Here is a 27,570-nt window from a genome sequence, read left to right on the forward strand (position 1 = left end):
CGGCATCGGGCCGGACCCGGGATTCAACACCCGCCGCGGAGAAACAAACCCCCAAGACGGCTTCGCTCATCGTTAAATAGACTTTAATTATCTTTGCATGGGGAAGGGGTGACAGGAAAAATAAAATTTCTTCCGAGGATTAAAAGCAGCAGGCGGCGGGGGGGAGAGGGGGGGAGCAGCCCGGCTCTTCTCTCCCTGGGGACCCCGGGGACGGGGGGGGCTTCCCAACGGGAGACGCTCAGCCGGTGCCCGCGGTCCCTAAAGGCACAAGTGTCACTTCGCTCCCTTCCCCGCGCGGCCGCCGTCACCTCCCCCGGCGCAGGCCAGCTTGTGCAAAACCCCCACGTAAAAAAATACTGGTTTTTCAGTATCGAACATCCTAAAAAACTAAAGTTTTAATCAACGTCAGTTATCCACGCCCTTGATTGGAAATCCTGATGTTACACCTTGGAAAGGCGCCGGCCGGGCTTCCACCGGGAGGGGATGGACCAGTTTGGCAGCAGGAGGGCAACTGGGAGCATCCCCCAGCAGCACTGGGTTAGTGTTGGGGGGGGGACACGCACGTCTCCAGCGCCCCCCCCCGCCTTGCTCAGCCCTGGCCGGGCAGAGGGTCCCTCCGTGGGGCAGGAGCACCCGCACGGCCCAGGATGGGCTCCTGGGCTGGGGTGGGGGGTGTCTTTTTTCGGCCCCTTCCCTTTGGCACTAGCGCGGCTGGTCGAGAAGCCGAGGGCAGCGTCACCGTCGGTCCCCCGGGGCGCTAAGGGCTGGCCTCCGCGCTGGCCTCCCCCTCCAGCTTTCGCCGGTACCTCTGCCGGCGCTCGCAGCGCGGGCACGACTTGGCCCGGGCTTGGCAGTCCCGGTGGAAGACGGTTTTGCATTTGCTGCACCTAAGAGAGAAAATAAAAGAAAGGAAGAAAGAAATGAAGACAAATAACCACCCCGCTGTCGAGAACATCGAAGATCGAACTTCTCCCCACCAAACCAGACCTGGGGCGGGGGGGGGAACGCTTCGCCCCCTCCGGCTCCTCCAAGAACCGGCCGAGCACAGAGCCCTGGCCCCGGCGAAGGGGCCGGAGCCGATCCTCCCTCGCAGGAGCAGAAACTACTCGAGCGAAAAGACCCACCTCCTGCAAGGTCGGAGCAAAAGCGGCAGCTCGCCCGGAAAGAGGGTTTGCGGGCAGCTGCCAGCGCGCTGCCGGCTTTGGTTTTTTGCAGCTGAAAGAGCGAGGGCCGCAGCCACAAAAGCAACGCTTGAAGGCAGCGACACCAAACCCCGCGGCGGGGCAGGGCGGCGAGGGGACGGGATGCAGTGGGTGCCACCGCGCGGACCCTCTGCTCGCCGGGGGAGCCGGCAGACCCCCACCCGACCCCGTCACAGGGCAGGGATAGCACATGGGGACACCGGGGCTGGGACGGTGCTGCCTCGGAGCCGGCCGGGACCTCCCCGCTCCGGCTCAGCGCGGCGACAGGAATGTAAACAGGCAGAAACGCTGCCTGGCGCGGGGAGGAGACACCCAGCTCTGCGCGGGGCGTTCACGATTTAATCTTGTGTCGACGGAAAAAAAGTCCGTCCTCCGAAGGCTGAGCTCACTTCTCCCCCCGGTGCCGATCCTCCACCTCACCAGCAGCAAAATGCAGCCCGTCCGCATGCCAGCGGCTCAGCCGGATGGTGGCTTCGTTAAATGCCCTCAAGTGCAAATACCCAATGCGCGATCAAGGTGTGAATATCACCGAATACCTTCGTTTCACAGAATCCCAGCCTGGCCGGGGCTGGCAGGGCCCTCTGGAGATCATCCCCTCCAACCCCCGGCCAGAGCAGGGTCACCCAGAGCAGGTGGCACAGGAACGCGGCCAGGCGGGGTTGGAATGTCTCCAGAGACGGAGACTCCCCCACCTCTCTGGGCAGCCTGTGCCAGGGCTCTGCCACCCTCACAGCAAAGAAGTTCCTCCTCCTGTTGAGATGGAACTTCCCAGGGGCACGTTTGTGCCCGTTACCCCTTGTCCTGTCCCCGGGCACCACTGAGAAGAGCCTGGCCCCATCCTCCTGACACCCCCCCTTTCAGTATTTATCAGCGTTGATACGATCCCCCCTCAGCCGTCTTTTTTCCAGGCTGAAGAGACCCAAATCCCTCAGCCTTTCTCCATCAGAGAGGTGTTCCAGTCCCCTCAGCATCTTGGTGGCCCTTTGCTGTCCCCTCTCCAGCAGTTCCCTGTCCTTCTTGACCCGGGGAGCCCAGCACTGGCCCCAGAGCTCCAGCCGTGGCCTCCCCAGGGCAGAGCAGAGGGGGAGGATGAACCTCCCTCCACCTGCTGGCCACGCTCTTCTCGATGCCCCCCAGGATGCCACTGGCCTCTTTGGCCACAAGGTCCCATCGCTGGCTCATGGTCAGCCTGTTGCCCCCCAGGACTCCCAGGTCTCTTTCCCCAGAGCTGCTCTCCAGCAGGTCACCCCCAGCCTGTCCTGGTGCGGGGGGTTGTTCCTCCCCGGGTGCAGCACCCTGCGCTCGCCCTTCTTGAACCTCGTGAGGTTTCCCAAAGGAGATGTGAAGAGGGGAGCGGAGAATCGCCCCGCAAGGCGCCACGAAATACCGCAGCCTGGGTCAAATCCTGCTGCTGGCAGGCGGCTGCGAAGCCCCCGAGTTACTTGGGATACGGCGAAGGGCTCCGTGCAGGGATGGAGGGGACGGGGGGTGGCCGCCTGGCGCCGTGCATTTTCCCAGCGGAATAGATTTCCACGCGGCTTCTCCGGCTTAGCAGCAGCGGCTCCTCCGTGAGTGCAGGAGGATTCGCAAAGCCAGGGGTGTGTGTTTTTTTTACCCGGGGTGTTTTTTTTACCCGGGGTGTTTTTGACTCTGCCTGTTTCTGAGCGAGCGGCAGCCGAAATACGGCAGCTCCTGCCTCCACCTGCCGGAGCAGCGGCTGCAGGAAGCGGCCGCCGCCGCTGTGAGAAGGAGAACGCGGAGCCCCCGGCTGGGTTTATTGTCAGGAGGCGTTTCAGACGCATCCTGCGGCGAGTGACAGCGTGACCCCGGCAGCCGGCTGTCCCCCCGGGGATGGGCAGAGGGGCAGGAAACTGGCTGGAGCTTGGCGAGGATGTTGGTCGAGCCGCTTTTCCTGCTGCGCGACCTCCTCCGCCAGGATAAAGAAAAAAAAAATAAAGAAATAATAATAATAATAAAAGAGGTCAACAAACTTCCGAGCCCGGCTTCGCAGGACATGAGAGCTCCGGCCGGCTGCCAGCGGAGTTCGGCCCCACGCGTCTGCTCTTTCCAGAGCCTGGATGCTCTTTTTCGAGGGGAAAAAAAAAAAAAAAAAATTGGTCCACTGGGGATGTTGTCCTCGATAATGAGCACGATGCTGTCCCTGCGGCAAGGAGGGAAGAGCGAGCAATCCTACAAGTGCGGAAGGCACGGGGTAGCCGAGGATCCCGGCCTTGTCGGCATTTTCTGTAGCTTCTGGACGTCGCTGCTGGCTTTTAGGGACTGCCAGGCAAAGCAAGACCCCCGCAAGACCCTCAGCCTGCTAAACTCCTCTGCCAGGATTATCCTCATTAGCGAATAACCACGGAGATGTGGGTCTCTCTCCACCTACGATGGACGGACCAGGCTCCTGGGTTGGAAAACCCTGATGGGGCGGGGGATAAACACCCCCCTTCTAACACACCCAGGGGATTCCAACGTCTGAACCCCGCTATGGGCAAGGACCCTGCTGGCAAAGGGCCCGAGCTCTGCAGGCAGGAGAATCACAGAGTGGTTTGGGTGGGAAGGGACCTTAAAGCCCACCCAGTGCCACCCCCTGCCCTGGGCAGGGACACCTCCCACCAGCCCAGGTTGCTCCAAGCCCCGTCCAACCTGGCCTTGAACCCCTCCAGGGATGGGGCGGCCACAGCTTCTCTGGGCAAAACCCCGAAAAATCCTAGATGAGAGCCAGTTTCCCCCCTGTCCTGCTGGGAATGTCCCCAGCCTCTCCCCTGCACGTCCCCTGGCCGCCATCTATCCCCAAATCCGTGTCCCCGTGTCCTTCCTCTCCTCCTTGGTTGTACGAACAGCCCCACTGCTGCTTCTCCTTCCCTCCTGCGCCCCCTGGGAAGGGGCCGGACTGAATTTGAATGGGAGTCTCGTTGGCCAGGGGAGCGAGGCAGGGCCACACAGCACCTTCATCCTCCTCCTCCTCCTCCTCCTCCTTCTCCCCATGGCCCCTGCGCTGCCCTGGGACCCAGCGAGGCTTTTTCAGGCTGACAGCAAGGTGCTGGATGGCTGCAAAGCCACCTGGCTCGGTGACACCTCGGCTCTGCCAGGATGGTCCTCACCTGCCCCCAACAGCCCAGTTTGGGCTGGAAACACCTTGGAGCTGATGGGGACCACGAGGACACGGGGACGACGAGGACACAGGTACCACGAGGACACGGGTACCACGAGGACATGGGTACCACGAGGATACACAACCAGCTCAGAGTTATCTCCAGGCCACCCCGGGGCTACGTGCCTGGAAAGCCGCGAGCCCCAGAGAGGGGACCTCGGGGACAGTCAGAGCTCCTGGGAAAAGCCAGGCCATGGGCTCGGGCGGCCTCGCCAGCAGCGGGATGCGGCGGGGACGTCGCTCACCTGGTGGTAGTGTCAAACTCGAAGGGAAAAATGATGTCGTTGCTGTTGCAGATCTGGCAGATGAAGCCGCGCTGGGTGCAGAGGTCGCAGTTGTAGACGTGATGGGAAGCAAACTGGAGCAGCGACTGCAGGAAGGTCTCAAAGACGCCGTCGGCTATCTGTGGGGCAGAGGTACGTCAGGCAGGAGCAAAAGCCGTCTGCTGCCGGGTTTGCGCTGTGCAAAATCCACCTTAGACCCACGTCCTCCAAAAACAACCCACCCCCCACGTGCCTGGGTCGCAAGCGGAGCCCAGAGAGCACCGGCAGCAGCATCCACCGCCGTCCGGGACGGGGCCGTGGCTCTGCGAAATCCAACTGCCCGTCACCTCCGACATCGTTTGCCATAGATACGAGTTCATACGGAGACACCTCGGGAGCAACGCTGGCTTTAACCGAGGTGAAACCATTTCTCTTGCGCGACCTCCGTAGTTCTCGGCGGATACAGGCTTGCGCCAATTATTTTGGAAAAATTAAAAGAAAGGCGATTCTTTGCCTTTAAGCGGACGGGCAAGCTTGCAGCGCGCGCGCGCGATGGATGGGAGCAAGGCAAGAGGAAAGCGAAGCTGTTTGAAAGCTACGACGAAGTGCCAACGCTTGACAGAAACGGGGATGTTTTCGCCAGCAGAACCCCCTACGCCCACGCAAAGCGCTCTCACCTGCCTCAGATCAGCGATGCTGTACTTGTGGGGACACTCCAGGAGGTAGTGCCTGTGGTCGAGCCTGCAAAGAAGCACAGAGAGGAAGGTGATAAATGATCTCCCCCCCCACGCACCCCCGCCACAAGATCTGGAGCAGAGAGGAGCCTGGCTGACGCAGACTCCTGAAGAAAACCGCCGTCGACTTCATTTTTTCGCATCGTGCCCCACATCCCAAATCCCGCCGGGGGAAATCGTGTGAGAACGTTTTTCAAAGCAGGGGAAAAAGAAAATAAATCCTCCCCTCTATTTTCCCAGGTGTTTCCTGCCCAACCAGAAGCTCCTCGGTCAGGAAGGTGTTTCCTGAGTCACATCTCCACCAGCCAACAGACGGACAACTCCTTACGGCAGATGACGTGGAGCTAAAAACCGGCCCAAGCCTTGGCAGCGTCGCTCCCGGCTCGAAGGGTGAGCGATGAGGGGGACCAGGAGATTATCGGGGGTGCAAAGAGGGGGATGGCAGGGGTAACGTCACCCAGAGAGGGTCCTCACCGCTTGCTCAGCTCCTTCAGGGCCCCACTGCGGCACATGATGAGATAATCTCCCAGTAGCTTCAGCTGTTCCCTGCTCCGGCGGATCCGTCCCATCCTCTCCACGTGGTCGTAGAGACTCTCGTTGACCAACTTCAGGTCGATCAGGGGTTGGTTACGGATCTGGTTGAGGAACTTCAAAGCCTGGCGGCAAACCTGGGGCAGAGAGAGGCAAGAGGCGGGTATGGACCGAGAAGCAGCTCCGGAGGCTCAGAGGGAGGTGCAGGGTGGACATTTCCACCTCTGATGGTGGTGGAAACGTTCAGATGGACCTTCGGAAAGCGTAGGCAGATGCAGGAGCGTTTTCCTGCATCCCTGAACCGACCCAGCCCAGACTTACCCCTCGTTTCGTCAGATCCCAGTTGTGGATGAGGCGCGAGGGAATGACTGTCTCCTCGTCCCGGTGGCAGCTGTCGCAGTAGTAGAGACCGGAGAAGGCGCAGAGCTTGGGCTTGGCGAAGGAGAAGCCGATCTGCCTGGAGCAGCCTGCAGGGAGAAGGGACCAGGAGATGAGAGGGGACGCGCGCTGCCCCAAGAGCCCGTTCCCACCGCTGCCAGGACAGGGAGGGGGAGGAATGGAGCAAGAAAGTTTCTGGAAGGGTTGGAGATCAGCTAAAGCACTCGTAGGATGTTTGGCGAGAGGTCCACAGCCCCTTCCCGGTGGATTTAAGACCACAATGGTCCAACAGCATCCGCTTCACTTTTTCCTCCGTAATAAAGGAGTCTGGACTATCCCTGAACCCAATTATTTATATCCATCCACACAATTGTTTTGGGGTTGTTTTTTTTTTTTTTTTTTTTTTTTAGGAAAAATGACTTCTGGAAACATCCCAGTGGTTTAGGGAAGGACCTAAATCCCGCTCCCTGCCTGCCCCGTCGCCTCCTCCCCGTCGCCGTGCCCCGTTTTGCCGTCGCTCAGCCCTTCGCTTCCCTGCTGTCGCTGCAGGGTACCAAAACCACGTCTGCGAGGGATGAGGTGGGGATGGATTAAACCAAAAAAAAGCCTTTCTTATAGCGGTGGGTAGACCCAGGAGGAACCCGGCCCGGGCCTCGGGGGAGATCTGCAGGGTTTTTACAGCCACGTGAAAAGCGAGCGCGTCTCATCTGTAGTCGGGAAGGCAGGAAAACCCTTTCGTGCTGTTTTTAATGGGTTCAGTTCTCTAAAATAGCTCATGGAGCGTAAGCAAACCTCTGCCATCCTCGGGGAAGGCTTTACCACCCCATCCTTCACGCTTTGGGGGTAGCTGGAGCGCCTCCCCCCCCCAAAAAAAAAAAAAAAAAAATTCATGAAGGTCGGGTGTCGCTCTCTGAATTAATAAAAATAAAATAATAAATTAAAAAAAAAAGCAGCTTTTATCGCTCATTACGCCCTGACACGTAAAGAAAAGCCTTCTGCGCCAGGCTCGGGTGTCCGGCCGGGAGGGAGGTGAAAGGGGGGCAAGCAGCCCCCCAAGAAAACCTCCACAGAAAAACTGGGAATTTGTCTTTTCGGCTTGCTGCTTCCATCTGTTGGGAGGTGGAGGAGGCAGGACAGAGCCTGGAGGGGAAGGCAGAGACCAAACCGAATGGCAAAAATATATATATGAATAAAAGAAGAGAGATTAAAAGGAAAAAAAAAAAAAAGAACCAACCTGCTGGAGGGTACAAAAAATATAATTGAAGCAGGAGAGAAATCTGAAGTTTAATTAACTCAGCGAGGTAAAGAGCAAATTATGCCTCCCATGGAGGTCGGCGGGTGTTGTCCTACCCGAGCAGCGTCGCCCCGCGTGCCGAGAGGCCGTAGTGGAAGGTTCAATGAATGTTTTGCAAAATCAGCCTGTCACACCCATCGCAACGCTCCCTCCCGTGCTGCATTACCGGAAAAACAGCATTGGCTCTTGATTGCACTTTCCCTGCAGGTTGGGGCCATAAAAATCCCCGGGAAGAGACTCCTCCTGGGCCTCTTGGTCCATCTAAGGTAGCCTTCAAGCCAAGATCCGCCACCGTCTCTACCATAAGCAACTTAAAGAGGAGCCCAGTAGCAGCCCAGTTGGACCTGTGCTGGGACGGGATGGGGGCTCAGCGTGGCGGGGGACGCACCCTGCGCCCACGGACCACCAAAACTGTCACTGATTCGGGATGTGAAGGGAAATCAGCAGCTGGTTTGGGCGGGGAAACCAGCAGCTGACCTGCAATGGGTTGGCAGGACTCAGGGCACCTCTTTAATTTGCTGTCACCTCGTTAACCTTAACGAACGCAACGTCATCCTCCAAGACGGAGCTGGGTTTTTGGACAAGCCAAGGGATACCTGCACAGATGAAGCTCTGCGAGTCCAGGCCCTTCTCCATGGGGATGGCCACCAGGTATTGCAACAAGAAGCCGTTCTCCTTCACGATGTTCTTCAAGACGACTTGGGAGTGTCCGTCCAAGCTGCCACCCAGCGTCAGCGCCTCCTCGGCGCTCTCCAGGTAGGACATGAGCACCCCACGGACCAGCTCCCTCCATGAGGCCGCTTCTTCCGCGTTCTCAGCCTGCAGCTTCAGGACAGCTTTGGAGGTGATCACCTTGAAGAACGCGGGTCCCCCAAGGCTCGTGTCCGGAAGGATGTCCTGGATGGTCTCTATACCATAACTGTTGCTTAAAATTTTATCGTTGTTTCTGACTTTAAAGCACTTTAAAGTTTCTAGAGACAGGGAAAAAATAAAAGGGACCCAAGTTTTGTCTACGTCCACATACAGAACAGCCTCTTTTATGGCATCCAGCTCCGGTTCGTGAGCCGGAGTCCAGTCAAAGCCGTTCCCAGGCACGTTGCTGTACTGGAGAAGAGCAGAGGAGTCGCTCTGGCCGGGCTGGCCTTCGCCACCGTCTTCTGGATACTCCAGCGTCTCCCACTCCTCCTCCTCCAGCTGAGGCCGGCACTTCTGCAGCGCCTCGCGGATCCTGTCCAACCAGTCCTCGGCCTCGTCTCGAGAAGGAGCTCGGAGGTAGAGTTTTTTCCCCAGGAAAACCAGCTCGAAATGGCCGTCCGAGTGCGTCAGCGCCAGCGACTCGCACCGCAGCAGGGAATAGCTCTCGACACAGATGCGGTCCTCGTGGTCCAGGAAAAGCCGGAGCTCCAGCGGCGACAGCTCGCAGGAAAACTCCTTCCATATCCCCATGGCTCCTCTCCGCTCCAGGCTGCCCAGCTTCAGCAGCCCTCGGAAAGGGTTGGAAAGACCTGGGGCAAAAGCAGGTGTCTCAGTTTAACTGGAAAAGGGGAAGCTGGTGGAGAGAGAAAAGCCAATGGGTGGCTCCCCGTGAGCAAGCAGAGGCATCGCAGCTTCAACAGCTGTTCCCGATGGACGGTGGGATGGGGCAGGAGTTTACAGCACCTCCTCGCTCCGTCTCCATAACCTGTCCACATGCATTTGGGTTCCGAGGCTGAGAACGAGTGGGATGGCATAAAGGAAACGCGTCCCGCGGGGTGGGCAGAGACAGCCAACGTACCTCCTCTCCTCCTAAAACGCTTCCCAGCGGAGCCACAGCGGGCTCAGCAATGCCAAGGGAAGCTGCCCGACCGCCTTCCGGAGCTTTTGGGGCTGCCACAAGCTCAGCAACGGCAAACTGTGCTTCCCAAACACCCGAAACTGCCCCCCAGCCCCTGCTCAGCGAAGGTGCCCAATGAAAGCAGGAGAGGAGAGGGCGGCACGTACCCATCTGCCTGCGGTGCACAACGCTGAAACCCTTTTGTTCCCGTTCAGGCGACATTTTGGGCTTCCCGCTCTCCGAGGAGGGCACCGACAGCCTTTCCAAATCAAGAGCGCTAATGAGCCCCGGGGCCGGAGCCTCGCCAGCCCCCTCCGGCCCAAAGCCATTGGTGTCGGCCGTGCTTTCGCCGCTGTCTCCCGGAGAAGGTCTGTAGAAATCATCTTCCGAGATCCAGCTCTTTCTTTTCTGTTAAAAAAACCCGACAAAACAAAAAACCAAATGAATAAATATATTAATTTATGAACTTAGGGAACATCCTGTGCCCCTCCTCAAACACAAGCGGCCCACAGTGAACCCTCCACGGGGGCTGCTCCCCCGCAGACCGAATCCCACGCAGCGACACTGGCCATCCCCACGTGGACCGGTCCCTCCGGTCAGGGAATGCTCCATGGGACTGTGTCAGCAGCTGGCAAATACTGGGATTATATACTGGTGGGGTTATAAAGTGCCAAATTGATCGATTCACTCCCCCTAAAACCACGGAGGGGCTCGGGGGGAGAGCACAATCCCTGCCATAACCGTACAGAGGGTATTTGGGATTTCTGACAAGGGGTGAGAAACCAGCCCTGCCGTGGAAGGAGCAGCAGCAACATCCTTGTTCCAGGAAGAAGAGAGACGGGAAGAGATACAGAGAAGATGTCCAGGATGAAATAGAGACCTACGGTTTACAAGCAGATGCTACGAACACCAGACCCGATCGGTACAGGCCAAAAGTAAGGCAAAGGAAACCTTTGTCTGTGTGTGTGGGGAGGGGATGAGACCCACAGGCAGAATAAACCTCGTTAAGCTGAAAGAAAACGGGGCTGTTAACTTCTCCGGGAGTTCTTCTGGCTAGAAGAATGGAGCGAGGTTCAGGGACGAGGTCCCCAAACACACACCAGGAGCAAAACACGACGCAGTTCAGTGCTCCGGCAAAAGGGAGCGGCTTCCCTAGACCCAGCGCATCCCTTCCAGGGCTGCGTCCCGGCAGGAACGACCTCTCAACAACCCTCCCCTGCTCTCCAAGAGCCTTTTTATTCTGAATAACCGACTAAACGACAGCAGAACTGCCATCACCGCCCCGCGGCGAGGATGACGAGTGGCTTGCGGTGCGGCTCCCAAGGTATAGGCCGGCTAGGCTTACTCCCGGAGCAGGAACGCGGGTCGTTCCGTGAGTCATGCGAAAGCAGGGGGGAATTTCCTGTTGACACCGTATGTTATACATAGATTAGGTCAAACTGGCCCAGCGCCAGGAGGAAGCAGCGGAAACGGGATAACTGGGAGGGAGCTGAAAGGAGCAGGGGACCAAAAAGAGAAAGCGTTTGGGGGTTGTGAAGTAAATCCTACCACCACCAGGGTGGAAACAATGGGAACCAGGACGGAAACGATGGGAACCAGGATGGTAAAGTCAGCTGCAAATTAGACAGAAGGCAGGGCTGTTCAAAGCGTTTCCCAAAAGCAAGAGCAAGTGGATCGTCTCCTCGGTGGCAGCAGGGGAAATCCGCTGCTGTTTAAACCAGCCTGCGCACCAGGGAATGCCATCCTGCGCCGGGAACAGATGTGCTGCCTGAAGATTTTTCCACTGGAAAACTGTCATTTGTTTTCCCGTCCAGTCAAGCCTTTTCCCTCCTCTTAGGTGGACCGTAAACAAAGAAAAGTCCCCAGGAGAAGCTCGGCTCTCAGGCTCTTTTATCAGCTTTCACGCAGCCTACGGCCAGATGGGCGCGAGAGCTCATCGCTCTCCAGATATCGTTAACAAAACCCCAAAAAACTTCCTGCTGCAGCCGCTCTTGGTGCGGAATAACCGGCAGGCCAGGCAGGCTTTCAAAAGCTTCGGTGTTTCTTTTGCCAGGGAAGATTGATTTCCACCCAATTTCTCGCATGGACACAGCTCCATGGGGTCCAAGAAGATGCTCACGGAGCTGGGAGCATCGCTTACACCCAACTTGCTGTCGGGAGGCTGGAAGCAGCACGGAAGATGGGAGTTTGGAAGCTGTCACCAGTTTTATTTTCTTTTTCCATTAGGCGTTGCTGGTCAGGAAGCATAAAACCAAGGAGACGGATAGCAAGAGAGCTGTAACACCTACCGGGCAACCCAGCAGCGGAGAAAGGAGGTAGTCGGCCGTGGGGCTGCGGACGGCCTGGCTTGTCTCGCTGCTGCTGACGGCGCCGCTTCTGCCTGTCTCTCCTCCGCTCGGACCACCACGCCGCGTGGCCAGAACACCGGCCGCGACACCAGCTTGCGGTGCTGCATCTCCATCCCCATCACTGGCGGTCACGGCGTGGCCCGTCCGAGCGGAGCGTGGCCCGTCGGTGTCGGGAGGCGGTGGGGGGTGAGCTGTGCTGGACTGTGCCAGGGGGCTGGGGGCCGGGGCGCAGGCGGGCGGCCGTGGGGAGCAGCCCAGCACGCTGGGGACCAGCCCCCGCTCCGGGGCTTCCAGGCTTGGCTTGGCTTTGCTGAACTCGGACAACACCCTGGGAACAGAAAAGCGACCAGTTTGGTTGTAGCTACGTTAAACCGGAACCTATATTAAAAAACAAACAAACAAACAAACACAGTTATTGCAAATTATAAGCACCCAAAAAAAGGGCTCAGCATCATCGCTCGCCTCCTGTGGGCTGGCAGCGCGGCACGGCTGCAAAAAAACCACCGTGGCCCCAGTCCTGCTAAGAGAAAAATGTGTGATTTGTGCCCTACAGAGCAGCCGTCGGCCCCCCCTGCTGCCGAGGACCCTGCCTGCAGAGGATGCGCCTCCTCCCGCGCCTCTTAACGGGGTTTAATTTCCTTCTGATGGACACCTCGTAACGGAGGGAGAGCGCTGGGTGCTCCCCGCAGCCCCAGCCCCACGTCGGGCTCCCGGACACACATCCAACCGCGGAGCGCGTGCCAAAGTTCAAATGTTTTCATAACTGTTAACGAGCAATTACGAGCGGAGCCCGGCCAGACGAGACGCTGTTCCCATGCCCCTGCTTCGCCACCAGCGAGGGCGAACTAAACCAGCTCATGATTGAAATTCAAAACGACGGCTTTTCCGTCACGGGTTTAATCCAATCAAGGCAGGTTCTTCCAGGATCCTCGTAAGATGTAAAAGCCTACAAGTAGGTAACGCCACCGTTATCGATGGGTAGCTCTAAACCCTCTCCAAGACCCTTAAGGGGAAGGGGGTGCCTTTGCCAAGCAGCACCCCGAGGCCAGGCTCCTTCAGAGCCAGGTTTTAAAGGTGGCAGAGAAAATATTTCCTGATTACTCACAGCTTATATAACCCGCTGGAAATCTTTGTGCCGGGCGTTCGGCAGAAATAAATCACGAGGATGACAAACTAACAAACCTCCCTCCTCTAAATCATCAGCCGAAGCTGCAAATTATAACCCTTTCCTATGACCATACTCATTTATTTCTCCCTGCAGAAAGGCCCGGAGCATCCCCCGGTGTACGCCAGGGAGATGTGACATTCCTGAAACCGTGGAGCAGCATTTTTCTGACGTTTCTGCCCCGGTAAAGAGGACAGACACACGCTTCAGCGGCCAGGAGCTCATTTGTTGGGGCAGCAGGATCCCAGCAAGCTGCGCCGAGCGTTTCTCTTTACCATTCAGGCTCTTTCCAGGGGGGGGAAAAAAATAAATCAGCTTGTTAAAGAAAATGAGGGGAGAAAACCTTCCCGCTTATAGCAAGAAACTAAGAGCCCAGGAAGGGGTTAAAAATCCCTTTGAAGAGGAGATGTGGGGAAAAAACTCACTCTTGCAGCGACCTGTCCAGGTCCTCGGCGGTGGCCGTGCCCAGGTCGGAGTCGCAGGAGAGCGGCTCCTCGCTCCGCTCGGGACTGCGGGCGCTGGGGAGGATGCTGTCGGAGCCCAGGCTGGAGGAGAGCTGGGACGAGCTCGTGGTGTTAAGGCTCAACGAGGACGACGTGAGCTTGGTTTTGCTGCCGGCTTTGCCGATGGGTAGGACGGAGGGTTGGATCTCGATCTCGTCCGATCCCGACGATTGAGAGATTGAACCCAGCGAGGCTTTTCTGCGGGGTTCGGATGTCGAGGACGGGAGGGGTTCCAGCAGCTCCGAAACGGGACACAGACCCGACAGGGACAGAGGCGTGATAGTCCACTCGTTCAAAACCGCCGATTTATAGGAAAGCTCGAAGGTTAAGGATGTTAAGCCTTGCAAGTAGCTAAGGAGAAACTCGCACTCTTCGGTGTCTAGGAGCAGAGCGGTGGCCTGGTAGTATTCGGGCAGCCGGGATCTCTCCCGCAGGAGCAGCTGCAAGTAACATTCCACGAGGCCATCGTTCAAAGCCAGCCGTAGCCAGGCTCGGCAGCGGCCGACGTCAGTATTGATAAAGATAAGTTGTTCCAGTTCCGAGACGATATTTCTAGGGAAAATAGGAAAAAAAAAAAACAAACAAAAAAACCAACAGCAGAATAGGATGGGAGCGTCTCTGTTTTTGGTCCATCACGGGGTAACAGAGGGGTAGATCCTCTGCGAGGAACAGCCCAACCTGCTCTGCTGCCCGGAGTTGGGTCAAAAAAGGCTGTGGAAAAATCTTTCCTCTACGGAAAACATGGTTTCCCATGGAGATGAACTCCCCAAAGCTAAATATATCGGTAACGACCCCAAGCGTCCCTGGGGTGCCTCTGGGTGCTGCTCCGCTCTCTGGCTGGAGGCACCTCCCATGCATCGCTCGCCCTGGAGCGAGGATGCAAAGGGGACATTCCCGCTGTCCCTGCGCGGTGGTGGGACACAGGCAGGCTGCACACTCCTTTGGTGACAACGGCGTGTCTAAATCCCGGCTTCAAATTTAAAATCAGCCAAAAGACAGCGAAAAGTGCTGCGGCAGCCCCCCCCCCCCAGCCCCGCAAAAGAAAACCGGGTCAGGTTGAGCTCCTCAAGCAATCTCAGCCTCCTGCCTTCACCCGTTCTCCCCCAAAATCCAACAGCGACACCACGCTCCCTAATCCTCCCTGGCCCCAGCTCACGTCGGTGCTGCAGATGCTATAATAAAAGAAAAAAACCCAAACCAAACCCCACAGCAAAGGTTTGGTAAGGGTTTGTTTTTTTTTTAATCTGTCTCTCAAGAAAGAAGAAAAAAAGCCACCTTCAAAGGGCACAAAAATATCCCCCGTCGCATCTGAAAGAGTTATTTCCATCCGCTCTTTCATAATTTAAGAGTCGGCGATGGGGTTGGATGAAGCTTTCAAAACTTATTTGCGTGGGGGGGCTGTTATTTAGTGTGGGAGGACTCTGCTTAGGGAGCGGCTCAGAAAAACCCCAGCAAATACCGAGAGTTACCCAGGCGAGACCTCCCCAAAGCTCACGGGTCGGGGCAGCGGTGTTCATAGTGGGGGGGACACTGGGAAACGGAGGTTCAACATCCCCAGGACAGGCATCCTGGGGGGCATCGAGTGGCCAGCAAGTGGAGGGAGGTTCATCCTCCCCCTCTGCTCTGCCCTGGGGAGGCCACGGCTGGAGCTCTGGGGCCAGTGCTGGGCTCCCCAGGTCAAGAAGGACAGGGAACTGCTGGAGAGGGGACAGCAAAGGGCCACCGAGATGCTGAGGGGACTGGAACACCTCTCTGATGGAGAAAGGCTGAGGGATTTGGGTCTCTTCAGCCTGGAAAAAAGACGGCTGAGGGGGGATCTTATCAACGCTGATAAATACTGAAAGGGGGGGTGTCAGGAGGATGGGGCCAGGCTCTTCTCAGTGGTGCCCGGGGACAGGACAAGGGGTAACGGGCACAAACTTGCCCCTGGGAAGTTCCATCTCAACAGGAGGAGGAACTTCTTTGCTGTGAGGGTGGCAGAGCCCTGGCACAGGCTGCCCAGAGAGGTGGGGGAGTCTCCGTCTCTGGAGACATTCCAACCCCGCCTGGACGCGTTCCTGTGCCACCTGCTCTGGGTGACCCTGCTCTGGCCGGGGGTTGGAGGGGATGATCTCCAGAGGGCCCTTCCCACCCCGGCCAGTCTGTGAGGAGAGAGACCTGATCCTGGTGCCGTGCATCCCATAACCCACCGCTGCTGTACACCAGTGCGGTCCCACCGGGGACACGGAGTCCCCACATACAGCCCGGCACCCAAAAAATAAACAAGAAAGGAGCGCGCTGGGTGCAGCCCTTGGCATCGCAGGGGCTTTGCTCTCCCACCTATGTCTCCCAGCGGTCCTGGGCAGCCCCAGCTGCCCCGAGAGAGCATCTCTCCCTCCAACTAAAGGGACCGAGCACACAGGACGGGCTAGACACATATCTTTCCATCAAGCCATCCTCCCGTTCACCATTCCCGTGGCTTTCACATGAAAAAGAGAAGATAAACCTGAGCGTGCAAACACCTTTCGGCAGCGAAGGGCACTCACCGGTGGGTGATGCTCTTCAGCAGACCCCAGAAGACCGGCTGGGGAAGCGGTCCCCGACCCCCTGCTTTCTTCCCTTTCCCCCCGCTCTCTGCCTTGATGTGCTTCGCCTTCAGCCCGTGCACGAAGACGGCTTCCAGGGCGCTGCAGAGGGTGTTGGCGTTCCCATCGTCGCTGGTGACGACGGCGTCCGAGGTCACGTACTGCTTCTGCAACGCCTTGATGGCGTTCACCAGCTGCTTCTTGATCAGCTGCAAGACAGGAGGGACACGCTCGGATTATAAAAAGAAAAAAAAAACAAAAAACCAAACCAACCAACCGTTAGGAAAGATTTCATACAAAACGGCTCCAAAAAAACCTGCAAGGCCCGCGCAGAGCAAAGCGCCACGCAACTCCTGCTTCATCGGGAGCACCTACAGGCAAACTGGTCACGCTGGGGACTCATGCTCTCGGCATCACAGCTCATCGGGCTTTTTGTTATTTTAAATGAGCAGCTTGTGCAATTTTAGCTGGCGTTTCGGGGCCCACCGGCTTGCTGGGGCTGCCTTTTAGAGCGCGTGGCGCTTCCTCCGCGGACACCAAATTGCTTAAGAGGATGGGGAGGGGGGAAAAAAAAAAAAAAAAAAAAAAAAAAAAAAAGGGCTTTTTTTTCAAGCGTTTGCTCGGGGGAAACGCGGGGATTAAATCAGCACGGGTGAGAAAGGAGAGATGCAAAGGAGATAACCCGCGACGAGGGCTGCGATACCGCTTGAGCTCACGCAGATCAGCCCGAGCAGCGGGTGACGCCCTAACGAGTCCCGTCAGCAGAAATCAAAGGCATCGATCTCCCCGACGGCTTTCTCCCAGCAGCTCGGCCGGGTGCTGATTAACCCACAGGCGCTGCTGGGGACGGGCTCCCCGCCTCCCAAAAAAGATGCTTTCGGAAGGACGGCTGGGGCTCAGCGGCTGCGGTCGGCGAGCCTCGGTGGGCTGTGAAGCCGGAACATAGGAATTTTACCTCCCGGCAGCTTTGCTTCCCGCTTTCTCCCACCAGTCGAAAAGCAGCCAGTTCAGTGAATTTAACAATTTTACACCGATGGAGAGGATTTTTTAATTTTTATTTATTTATTTATTTATTCATAACGCAGCTGAGCCCGGATGTCTCAATCGACCTCGTTTAAAATGAAAGTTGTGCTCCTCAGCAGGCATTTGGCAAACGCTGCGAATTCGGCCGTCACCCCACCAAACAGTTCCCGTTCGGGCATCGATCCCGCAGCATCCGAGGCGAACGCTGAACCCCACCGGCCCCTGCGACGGGGGCAGGGCGGGCAGATTTTGGCTGCAGCCCGGCTTGGCTGCCACAAACCCGTATTAAATTTCCTGGGATGTTTTTTTTTTTTTCCCCCCCGTCATCTAAAGATTTCCAGGAGCTGGAGTTCAAGGAAGACGGCCAGGGGAACGCGCACATTATCCCTGCCCCGTATCCCTTTGCAGCAGGAGCCGTTTTCCAGCTGCCCCGTGAATTTGCTAACGCAAGCAACGCCCCCCGGCCCCCGCCAGGAGCAACCCTGGGCTAACAGGATTAAAGAGTGCAAATGATTTTATCTGTCACGCATGAATTAATTCTGCTGCGGGATGAATTAAACACCCAGGTTGAACTTTGCTCGTGAAACAGGTTTAGACTCCCAAAAGCTGCGTAAAGAAACCCCAAATATCCAGAGCAGCAAAGCTCCTCCTTCGCCCAGTTATCAGGGCTCAGCGCCTTCCCCTGCCCCACGCTGGGTCTCCCCACGAGGGGCAAAGCCCAAGGTAGAGTCTGGTGTGATTTAATTCATTTTAACCTATTTTAACCCCCTCCCCCCACCAAAAAAACCCATCAAGGATCCTCTCTGCTGCAAAGCCCAAGCCACGTTTCACCCGTATAAACCATCCCGAACCCAGCTGGCAGCACCGACAAGTCCTACCACGTCCCCGGTGTGACTGGAGTTGCACCGGGGAGTAACTGGAGCTATGTGGGGAGGCTCGGGGCGTCTCGCTCACCTGTATGGCTTCCTTGGGGTCATCAGTGTGGCTCGAATGCATCTCAGCTGCTGCCGCTCCCCGCGCCGGGCGCTGCCTTCACATGTCACCTGTGGGACAAGGAGGAGGAGGAGGAGGAGCACGTCTGAGCACCCATTCGGTTTCCATCGAACTCACCCGCCAGGCTGATGGGTACCCGGCGCCACGCGAGAGCCGCGGACCGCGCACCGAGGCGTTTCCCAAGCGCTCGCGGCCAGACCGCTGCCGGCGTCAAGCTGGCACCGACCCACGGCCACATCGAAAGACGCCACGCTTCCCGGGGACCAAGAGAGTTTCAGGCAAAACAGAGCATGGCCCAGAGACCGAGAAGGACTAATTAACACTTGCAAGAGGGAGTAATTAACTCCTGCAAGCTGCCCCCAGCCAGCCCTATACCTGGGCGAGACGCCGGGCCGGGCAGGCCAGCAGCGATGCATGCAGCGCCCGGGACTGCTTCCCTCTTGTTTCTACATCGCTGCAATGCCCAGGCGCCAGCAAGGGCACCAAAACAGGCTTTTACCGAGTGAGCCTGAACCACAGCACCCAAAAACCAGGCGAATGGCTTTAAGGTGGCCCAAACAGAGGGGTGTCACCCCCCCCAAGCAGACCCTGGGCAGAGGTGACAGCAGCTCATCCTCCGATACTCGCTGGAGGAGCGATGCTGCTGCCGAACCCGGACGGGACGGACCCTCTCGGAGGTGCCCGGGCACTCGCCACAATGGTCTGGGAAGCTGGGAAGGAAGGATGCAGGTTCTCCATCGGGTTCTCCGTCCTCTCCATTCAGCTGAACCCCAGGATCTCCCTGCTCCTGGGGGTGCGGATGGCGGGGCTGCTCTGCTTCGGTGGGAGAGAGAGGAAAAAAAATCGGTGCCCTTCCGCTACGGGAAACCCTGGCAAAACCAGAGCGGAGCAGGCGACGGCCGCCTCGCCGGGGGCATCCGCAACTGCAGGGTGTTCACAAACAAGGGACCTTTGACTTCTGGCCTCCTGCCCTCTTCTTCAGAGCCATCCGCCGGGACCAAGCTGTGCCTGGAGGCTCCGGGAGCAAAGCAGGCGGCTGTCAGCGGAAGACGCCCATCGCACGGCTGCTTCCCTCCTCAAACACGGCGGGTTTGGGGGCTGAAAAGGGTCTGAGGGATGCTCCAGCACCAGCTACCGCCGTAAAGCTTTCTACGGATGGAAGAGGTTGGAGAAGCAATTCATTCCCTTGAGTTGGAAGCGCTTGCGGTGGCTTTGCCATCCGGAAGGAGAAGGACAGAGCCCGGCAGGGTTTGGGCATGCCCACGGCAGGCTTGGTATGGCATCGATACTTCACATTTTATTTCCAAGCCAACACAAAACCCCCACAATTTTCCCCAACAGAGCTGATGGCTTCAACCTGTCCCTCTCCCTGCACCGTGAGCCCCCAGACCAGGGCAGAAACACGGTTTGTAGACCAGCTCCTACACGGTCATGGCTGGTACTGAAGGCAGCGGTGGCCTAAATCCAGAGCAACCCAAATCTGGAGCATCCCAGAGCTCAAGCATCCCAAATCCGGAGCATCCCAGAGCTCCAGCAGCCCAAATCTGGAGCATCCCAGTCCTATAGCAGCCTGAATCCAGAGCATCCCAGAGCTCGAGCAGCCCAAATCCAGAGCATCCCAGAGCTCGAGCAGCCCAAATCCAGAGCATCCCAGACCTGTAGCAGCCTGAATCCAGAGCATCCCAGAGCTCGAGCAGCCCGAATCCGGAGCATCCCAGAGCTCCAACAGCCCAAATCCAGAGCATCCCAGAGCTCCAACAGCCCAAATCCAGAGCATCCCAGACCTGTAGCAGCCTGAATCCAGAGCATCCCAGAGCTCCAGCAGCCCAAATCCGGAGCATCCCGAATCCAGAGCATCCCAGAGCTCCAGCAGCCCAAATCCAGAGCATCCCAGACCTGAAGCAGCCCAAATCCAGAGCATCCCAGACCCGTAGCAGCCTGAATCCAAAGCATCCCAGAGCTCCAGCAGCCCAAATCTGGAGCAACCCAGACCTGTAGCGGCCTGAATCCAGAGCATCCCAGAGCTCCAGCAGCCCAAATCCAGAGCATCCCAGACCTGTAGCAGCCTGAATCCAGAGCATCCCAGAGCTCCAGCAGCCCAAATCCGGAGCATCCCACACCTGAAGCAGCCCGAATCTGGAGCATCCCACACCCGTAGCAGCCTGAAGCCAGAGCATCCAGATGTGTAGCTGCCTGAATCCAGAGCAGCCCAGAGCTGGAGTGGCACAAATCTGGAGAATCCCACACCTGGAGGAGCCTAAATCCGGAGCATCCCCGATCTGGAGCAGCCCATGCACGTACCGCACCAGCCAGTCCTGCTGGGAGCAACAGTTCAAGAGCTCTTTGGGGACAAAGCCTGGATCGATCCTCAGTGTTTCCAGAGTTCACAGAGAATTTCATCGAAAAGGAAACTGTTTTCGCCACGACTTGTCATAAGATTTCCTCTCTTCGGGTTGCAACACAGCGATGGGGGAGCGCAGTGATTACGGGAACGTTAACCTCCGGCTCAGAGGCTCGAGGCGCTGCTGGGGGGTTTTGCGGGGAGCAAGGGGACACCAAAGCGACAGCAGTGGTTGACGAGGACGCAAATTGTTGTCTCCATCTCTACCCTCCGCACGGGAGGCTCGGCCAGCGTCGGGCTCCTCAAGGCCAGGCAGACGCTGCCCCTTTCCCTGCCGCCTCCCCCGTCCACCCCGCAAACCAGCGACAAATCCCACCCGAGACAAATTCAAGTTGGAAGAGCTGGGGGCAGGGACCCAAAGGTGGGAGAAGCCAGCCGCGGGCACGGGGTGGCATTTCTCACGCCCGAAGAGGCAGCGTTGGGCGTTTCAGCTCCAGGACTGCACCCCCTGTCCGTGCTCTCGGTGTCAGCCACCCCGGCGTCCCCAGCCGGTGACAGGGGAGGGGGTGACAGCAGTGTCTTTGCAAAGGCCTCGTCCAGATTTTACTAAATCAGTGGTATTCCCCCAAAACGCGTGCTCCTTCGCTGGCGTCACCTCTCCCAGCGTCTTGCAGGAGGTGAGGCGCCGAGGAGAACACCCGCCGCCTTCAACCATGGGACTCTCCACTCCCACCACGACCAGTCCAACCAGTTTGTTCCAGCGCCGCGAACCCACACCACACCGCTTCTGTTGGGACAGCATTTTCCTGAATAACGAGTGCGACGCACCGGCTCCGAGACGGATTTCACCTAACGCGAGTCTCGGGTGAAACACGGAGAAATTGGACCGGCAGCCCTGGCTAGCCAGCTCTAGGAGGAACCGGAGGGCACCGGAGCACGACCGGGCAGATCCTGGAAATCCACGGCTGTTCCTTGTGATCTTGAAAGGATAAGAGGTGGGATGGATGTGCAAACGCAGAGACAAGCACATCTACAGCAGAAAAAAAAACCCCACACGGTTTCCCAGCAGTCACCAGCCCGGAGGCCACGCGGGCAGAGCACAACAAGTCGAGTAAAACAAAGAAAATAAAACAAGTGAGAAATAAAAACCGCCAGCGAGCTGGCGTGGTTAAACCTACCGAGGAAGAGAGTCGCCGGTGCCAGAGCAGAGCTGTTTATTTACCAAACTGCTGCAAAACAGCCAAATTCTTTGGGAACGACTCGCTCGGATCAAGCCTTGTGCCAGGAGAGGCAGAGACCCCGTCCCAGAGCTCGGCTCTTTGGTCTTCCAAGGAGCGACGCTCCCCGAGTTATAAATAAACAGCAGGTCACCGCTCGTGCTTTGCGAACGGAAAACAACAGCCCACAACGACAGCGTGAACCGGTGACTCAAGGCCTGGACGCGGAGCCAGTCATTTTCCAAGCACGAGTGCTGCAACCAGTCACCCTCCACCCCGGGGAAATGAGGGCTTTGACGGACCCGTGGGTCCGAGGGCCGGTGTGGGGACAGCCCTCTCCTCCTACGCAGCTCCTGCCTTCCACCCAGAGCCCCTGCGCACTCAGCCACGCTTAAAAGACAAGCCGAGGCCACGCAGAGGCAGGCCAGGAGCGGGAAAGCCAGCTGGCCCAGCCCGGGGCTTGGCGTGTTGCAGGATAAAACCCCTTGGAAATAATAAACAAGGGTCAGGGCAGGGTTAGAGCCCAGCCCCGGCTCGCAGCAGCAGCAGCAGGACCCTCACGGTCCGACTTCAGCTCCTTCTCTGCGCCCAGCCCGGCAATATTCGGCACCACCGTGATCCCCGCAACCATCGCGTAAGGGATGGGGACCAACACAGAACCACAGAATCCCAGCCTGGCCGGGGCTGGAAGGGCCCTCTGGAGATTGTCCCCTCCAACCCCCGGCCAGAGCAGGGTCACCCAGAGCAGGTGGCACAGGAACGCGTCCAGGCGGGGTTGGAATGTCTCCAGAGACGGAGACTCCCCCACCTCTCTGGGCAGCCTGTGCCAGGGCTCTGCCACCCTCACAGCAAAGAAGTTCCTCCTCCTGTTGAGATGGAACTTCCCAGGGGCAAGTTTGTGCCCGTTACCCCTTGTCCTGTCCCCGGGCACCACTGAGAAGAGCCTGGCCCCATCCTCCTGACACCCCCCCTTTCAGTATTTATCAGCGTTGATAAGATCCCCCCTCAGCCGTCTTTTTTCCAGGCTGAAGAGACCCAAATCCCTCAGCCTTTCTCCATCAGAGAGGTGTTCCAGTCCCCTCAGCATCTCGGTGGCCCTTTGCTGTCCCCTCTCCAGCAGTTCCCTGTCCTCACGCCACCCTCTTCCCCGCGGAAACGTCCTCCTCGCAGCTGACAAACCTGACGGGGTGGGAGAAGAGTCGCCCCTGCTGAACCCCTCCAATTTCTGTCCCCGCGGCACTGAGGAGGCTGCCCCGGAGCAGCCGGGGGAGGCAAAGCAGACGCTGAGCTCCCAGCGCTGCCCTCGATGGTGAAATTGTGTTTCTCAAACACTCAAAAAGGAGAATTTCTTTTAGCCTGTCGCCTACTCCTGTCCCGGGCTGCAATTTGCCGGAGCCGCAGGTGAAGCCGGGGTTGATTTTCCCCAGCGTCGCAGACGACAGAGCCGGCACACAAGGTTGTGAAACCCCCAGCGCGTTGCGGCAAGATGTTCCCGTATTTATACTCCCGATTTTTGGGTGGCTTCGGATTCCCGGCGCTGGAGTTCCCCCGTTGATTCGGTGGCCATCTGACAGGGCGGGCAGCTCGCATGCCGTGCCGGAGGGGTACCGAGGGTCGCTGGAAATGAGACAAGAAACGGGCTTTTTAAACTCTGCGTTTTCTGTCGGATGCAAAAATTCCCCAGCGCTCACTTGCAACCGCTCGTTTTAAGTGAGAAAAACTTCATTTTTAGAGACTATAACGCACAATAAATCAGGGAAAGGTGTAAAGGTCCTGTGGGTGCTGGGCTCCGCGCAGGGGGGAGGTTACAGGCCCAGAGCTTTGGGGTGTCAGCGCTGGAGAGACCCGACACCAGCACAAACACCCCCCCGGGACCCCAAAGCAGCAGCTGACCCACAGCATGGGGCCCCCCAAGCCATGGGGGAGGCCATGGGGGGGGGCTCAGCGCGGGGCCAAGGCCACCAGGGCCTGGCCTGGGATGGGGGGGGGGGGGGCTGTCAGCTTTGGGGGGCAGCCGGGGGGTGGGGATGGATTGGGGCCCTGCCCACCCTCCCGGCCTGGGGAAGAGGCAGCAGCCGGGGGATGCTGGGGGGGGGAAGCCCTTGCTTGCACCACTCTGCACCCCCCGTCTGCACCCCTGTCACTCTGCACCCCCGCCTGACCCCCACCCCCACCCATTTGACCCCCCCTGCGCCCTCTGACACCTCCCCTGCACCCCCTTTTTGACCCCCCCACCGCCTTTCTAACCCCTCCCCACCCCGCACCCCCTATCTGCCCCCCTGGCATCCTCTGACCCCCCCACCTGCACCCTCTGACACTCCATAATTGACCCCCCCCCCAACCCCGCACCCCCTTTCTGACCCCCCCTGCATCTCATGAACCCCCCCCACCCCGCACCCCCTATTTGCCCCCCTGGCATCCTTTGACCCCCCCACCTGCACCCCCTGGATCCCCTAATAGACCCCCCCCCCCATCCGCACCCCCTTTCTGACCCCCCCTGCACCCCCTATTGGATCCCCCCTGCACCCCCGGACCCCCTCCCTGCACCCCCTTTTTGACCCCTCCCCACCCTGGACTCTCCCGCACGCTCTGACACCTCCCCCCATGCACCCCTCTTCTGCCCCCCCCCGCACCCCCTATTTGACACCCCCCTTTTCTGAGCCCCCCGCCCCCGGCTCACCGGCTCCGCGCCTCCGGCCGGGGAACCCGGAAGTGCCGGCCTTGCCGGGAGCGCGCCGGCCACGCCCCTTCCTGACGTCAGCGCGCAGCGGGGCGGGGAGGCGGGGCCACGCCCACCACCCCATGGGGCAGGGGGCCGGGCCGCGGGGGCACGCGGGGCGCGGGCACGCGCGCGTGCAGGGGCACGCGCGTACGTACGCCCGCGCCCGCGCACTCACGTGCTCTTACACATGCACATGCGTGCACGCGCGCGTGCACACCCGCACTCTCGTGTGCAAATGCACACGTGCTCGCACACGGGCGAGAACATACGCGTGCACGCGCGTGCACGTACATGCAACCACATACACGCATGGACTCTCGTGCAAGGGCACACGTGCTCATAGCGTGGAAATGGGCACAGACACAGGCACACACGTGCACACACATGAAAACACACGTGCACACACGCACACACGTGCTCGTACATGCAAACACGTGCACACGCATACACACACATGCTCGTACACACGTGCAAACACGTGCACATATGCACACACACACATGCTCATACTGCAAACACGTGCACACATGCATACACACATGCAAACACACGTGCACACATGCACACACACACGTACACACATGCAAACACGTGCGCACACGCACACACGCAAACACGTGCACACACGCATACACACATGCAAACACACGTGCACACATGCACACACACTCGTACACACATGCAAACACGTGCACACACGCACACACACACATGCTCGTACACACATGCAAACACGTGCACAAATGCATACACACACATGCTCGTACACACATGCAAACACACGTGCACACACGCATACACATATGCTCATACATGCAAACACATGCACACACATACACAAACATGCTCGTACACACGTGCAAACACGTGCACATATGCACACACACATATGCTCATACATGCAAACACGTGCACACACGCATACACACATGCAAACACACGTGCACACATGCACACACGTACACACATGCAAACACGTGCACACACGCACACACACATGCTCATACACACATGCAAACACGTGCACACACATACACACATGCTCGTACACACGTGCAAACACGTGCACATATGCACACACACACATGCTCATACATGCAAACACGTGCACACACGCATACACACATATGCTCATACACACATGCAAACACACGTGCACAAACATTTTCAAACGCACACATGCTCACGCACATGTGGAAATACACACACGCACACACGCGCACACATACATGCACACACACACATGCTCGTACACACATGCAAACACACGTGCACACACGCATACACATATGCTCATACATGCAAACACATGCACACACATACACACACATGCTCGTACACACGTGCAAACACGTGCACATATGCACACACACACATATGCTCATACATGCAAACACGTGCACACACGCATACACACACATGCTCGTACACACGTGCAAACACGTGCACACATGCACACATACATGCTCATACATGCAAACACGTGCACATGCATACACACGTACATGCTCATACACACATAGAAACATGTGCACACATGCACACACATTCTCATACATGCAAACACGTGCACACACGCACACACACATGCTCATACACACATGCAAACGTGCACACATGCATACGCACATACACATACATGCTCATACATGCAAACGCGCACACATGCATACACACACATACATGCTCATACACGCATACACATGCACACACATTCATAAATGTAGACACACGTGCACACGTGCTCATACACATGTGGAAGTACGCGCACACACACGTGCACAAATGCACACATGCACATCCCTCCAAAACACGTGCACACACGCACACACACACATACATGATCATACACGCAAACGCACGTGCAAACATGTACACACATGCACATGTTTACACATGCACACACACATGCACGTACGCATGCACGTACACATACATGCTCATACATGCAAACACGTGCAGACACGCACATGCACACGTTCATACATGCGAACACACGTGCACATGTGTTTGCATGTATGGGGATGTGTGTGCGTGTGTGTGTGCATGCATGCACACATTTGCAAATGCACACATGCTCATACACACGTGGAAATACGCACACACACATGCACACACATGCACACATGCACATATGTGCAAACACGTGCACGCATACATGCTCATACACGTGCAAACACGTACACACATGCACACGTTTAGATGCGCAAACATATGTACACACATGCACACACACCCTCATACACACGTGCAAACACACGTGCACACACGCACACACATTTGCAAATGCACACGTGCTCATACACGTGGAAATACGCACACACACATGCACACACACATGCACATACATGCACACACACGTGCACACATGCACACACATGGACACACGTTCATAAATGCACACACACGTGCACACATGCACACGCATCCTCATACCCACATGCAAACACACGTGCACACACACGTTTGCAAATGCACACATGCTCATACACATGTGGAAATACACGCGTGCACGCACACAGGAGCACAAATGCACGCATGCACACGCATCCAAAACATGTGCACACACGCATACACACACATACCTGCTCATACGCACGTGCACACATGCCTACACACGCACACTCGTTCACACATGCAAACACACGTGCACACACGCATACACACATATGCTCATACACACATGCAAACACACGTGCACAAACATTTTCAAACGCACACATGCTCACGCACATGTGGAAATACACACACGCACACACGCGCACACATACATGCACACACACACATGCTCATACACACAAACACACGTGCACACATACACACATGCACACACATCCTCATACACACATGCAAACACACGTGCACACACGTGCGCAGATCCACACACGCTCAGACACCTGTGCAAATAAATACACACGCACACACACGCACACTCATGTTCATACACACGTGCAAACGCACGCGCCCACATGTACACACGAGCACACACGTGCACACACATGGCAGGCACACGTGTGCATGAAGCCACATGTGCACGCACACATGCAAACACACGTGAGCACACGCACAAGCAGACACACGAGCGCACGTGTGGCAGGCACAGGTGCACAGACACACGCCCGAGCGGGCACACGTCTGCACACGCATGGACAGACGTGCCCAGGCAGGCTCACCAGACCCCTGCCCACACGTGTGTACTCGCACATGCCTGCACACGCCTGCACACGCCTGAACACGCCTGCTCACGTGCGCACATGGGTGTCACAGGCTGGGGTTGGTGCTCTCCCCGGGCAGAGCCACCTCCCCACCGTCCATTCACGGC

The 27,570-nt window shown here is 57.6% G+C and overlaps 1 protein-coding gene across 4 annotated transcripts; it reads right to left on the bottom strand.

The window, feature by feature from the left end:
- Positions 1-72: 72 nt before the first annotated feature.
- PLEKHM1 (pleckstrin homology and RUN domain containing M1) lies at positions 73-24,346 on the bottom strand. Of its 4 annotated transcripts, XM_054224394.1 has the most exons (14): positions 24,207-24,346; positions 21,488-23,143; positions 20,270-21,288; positions 17,930-18,018; positions 15,914-16,161; positions 13,311-13,940; positions 11,661-12,048; positions 9,540-9,780; positions 8,156-9,064; positions 6,209-6,354; positions 5,831-6,024; positions 5,300-5,363; positions 4,605-4,762; positions 73-887 (listed from the first exon to the last, which is right to left on the bottom strand). In XM_054224394.1, exons 4-14 carry the CDS (start codon positions 17,969-17,971, stop codon positions 758-760), a joined length of 3,150 nt encoding a protein of 1,049 aa, XP_054080369.1. In that variant the 5' UTR covers positions 17,972-18,018; positions 20,270-21,288; positions 21,488-23,143; positions 24,207-24,346; the 3' UTR covers positions 73-757. The 4 variants fall into 4 exon arrangements, with proteins under 4 accessions (XP_054080369.1, XP_054080367.1, XP_054080368.1 ...); XM_054224392.1 differs by lacking the exon at positions 20,270-21,288 and having other exon boundaries at positions 22,706-23,143; XM_054224393.1 differs by lacking the exon at positions 20,270-21,288.
- Positions 24,347-27,570: the final 3,224 nt, after the last annotated feature.

This window comes from Rissa tridactyla, chromosome 19, assembly GCF_028500815.1.
Source record: "Rissa tridactyla isolate bRisTri1 chromosome 19, bRisTri1.patW.cur.20221130, whole genome shotgun sequence".
Classification (NCBI taxonomy): domain Eukaryota; kingdom Metazoa; phylum Chordata; class Aves; order Charadriiformes; family Laridae; genus Rissa; species Rissa tridactyla.

Bases quoted from the DNA above. Each gene is read 5' to 3' on its own strand.
- PLEKHM1 (XM_054224392.1), bottom strand. From the start codon at position 17,971: ATGCATTCGAGCCACACTGATGACCCCAAGGAAGCCATACAG. The intron at 13,941-15,913 runs GTGAGTGCCCTT...TATTTTCCCTAG, and splicing joins CTGAAGAGCATCACCCACCG to AAATATCGTCTCGGAACTGG. The intron at 6,025-6,208 runs GTAAGTCTGGGC...TCTCTGCCCCAG, and splicing joins GGGATCTGACGAAACGAGGG to GTTTGCCGCCAGGCTTTGAA.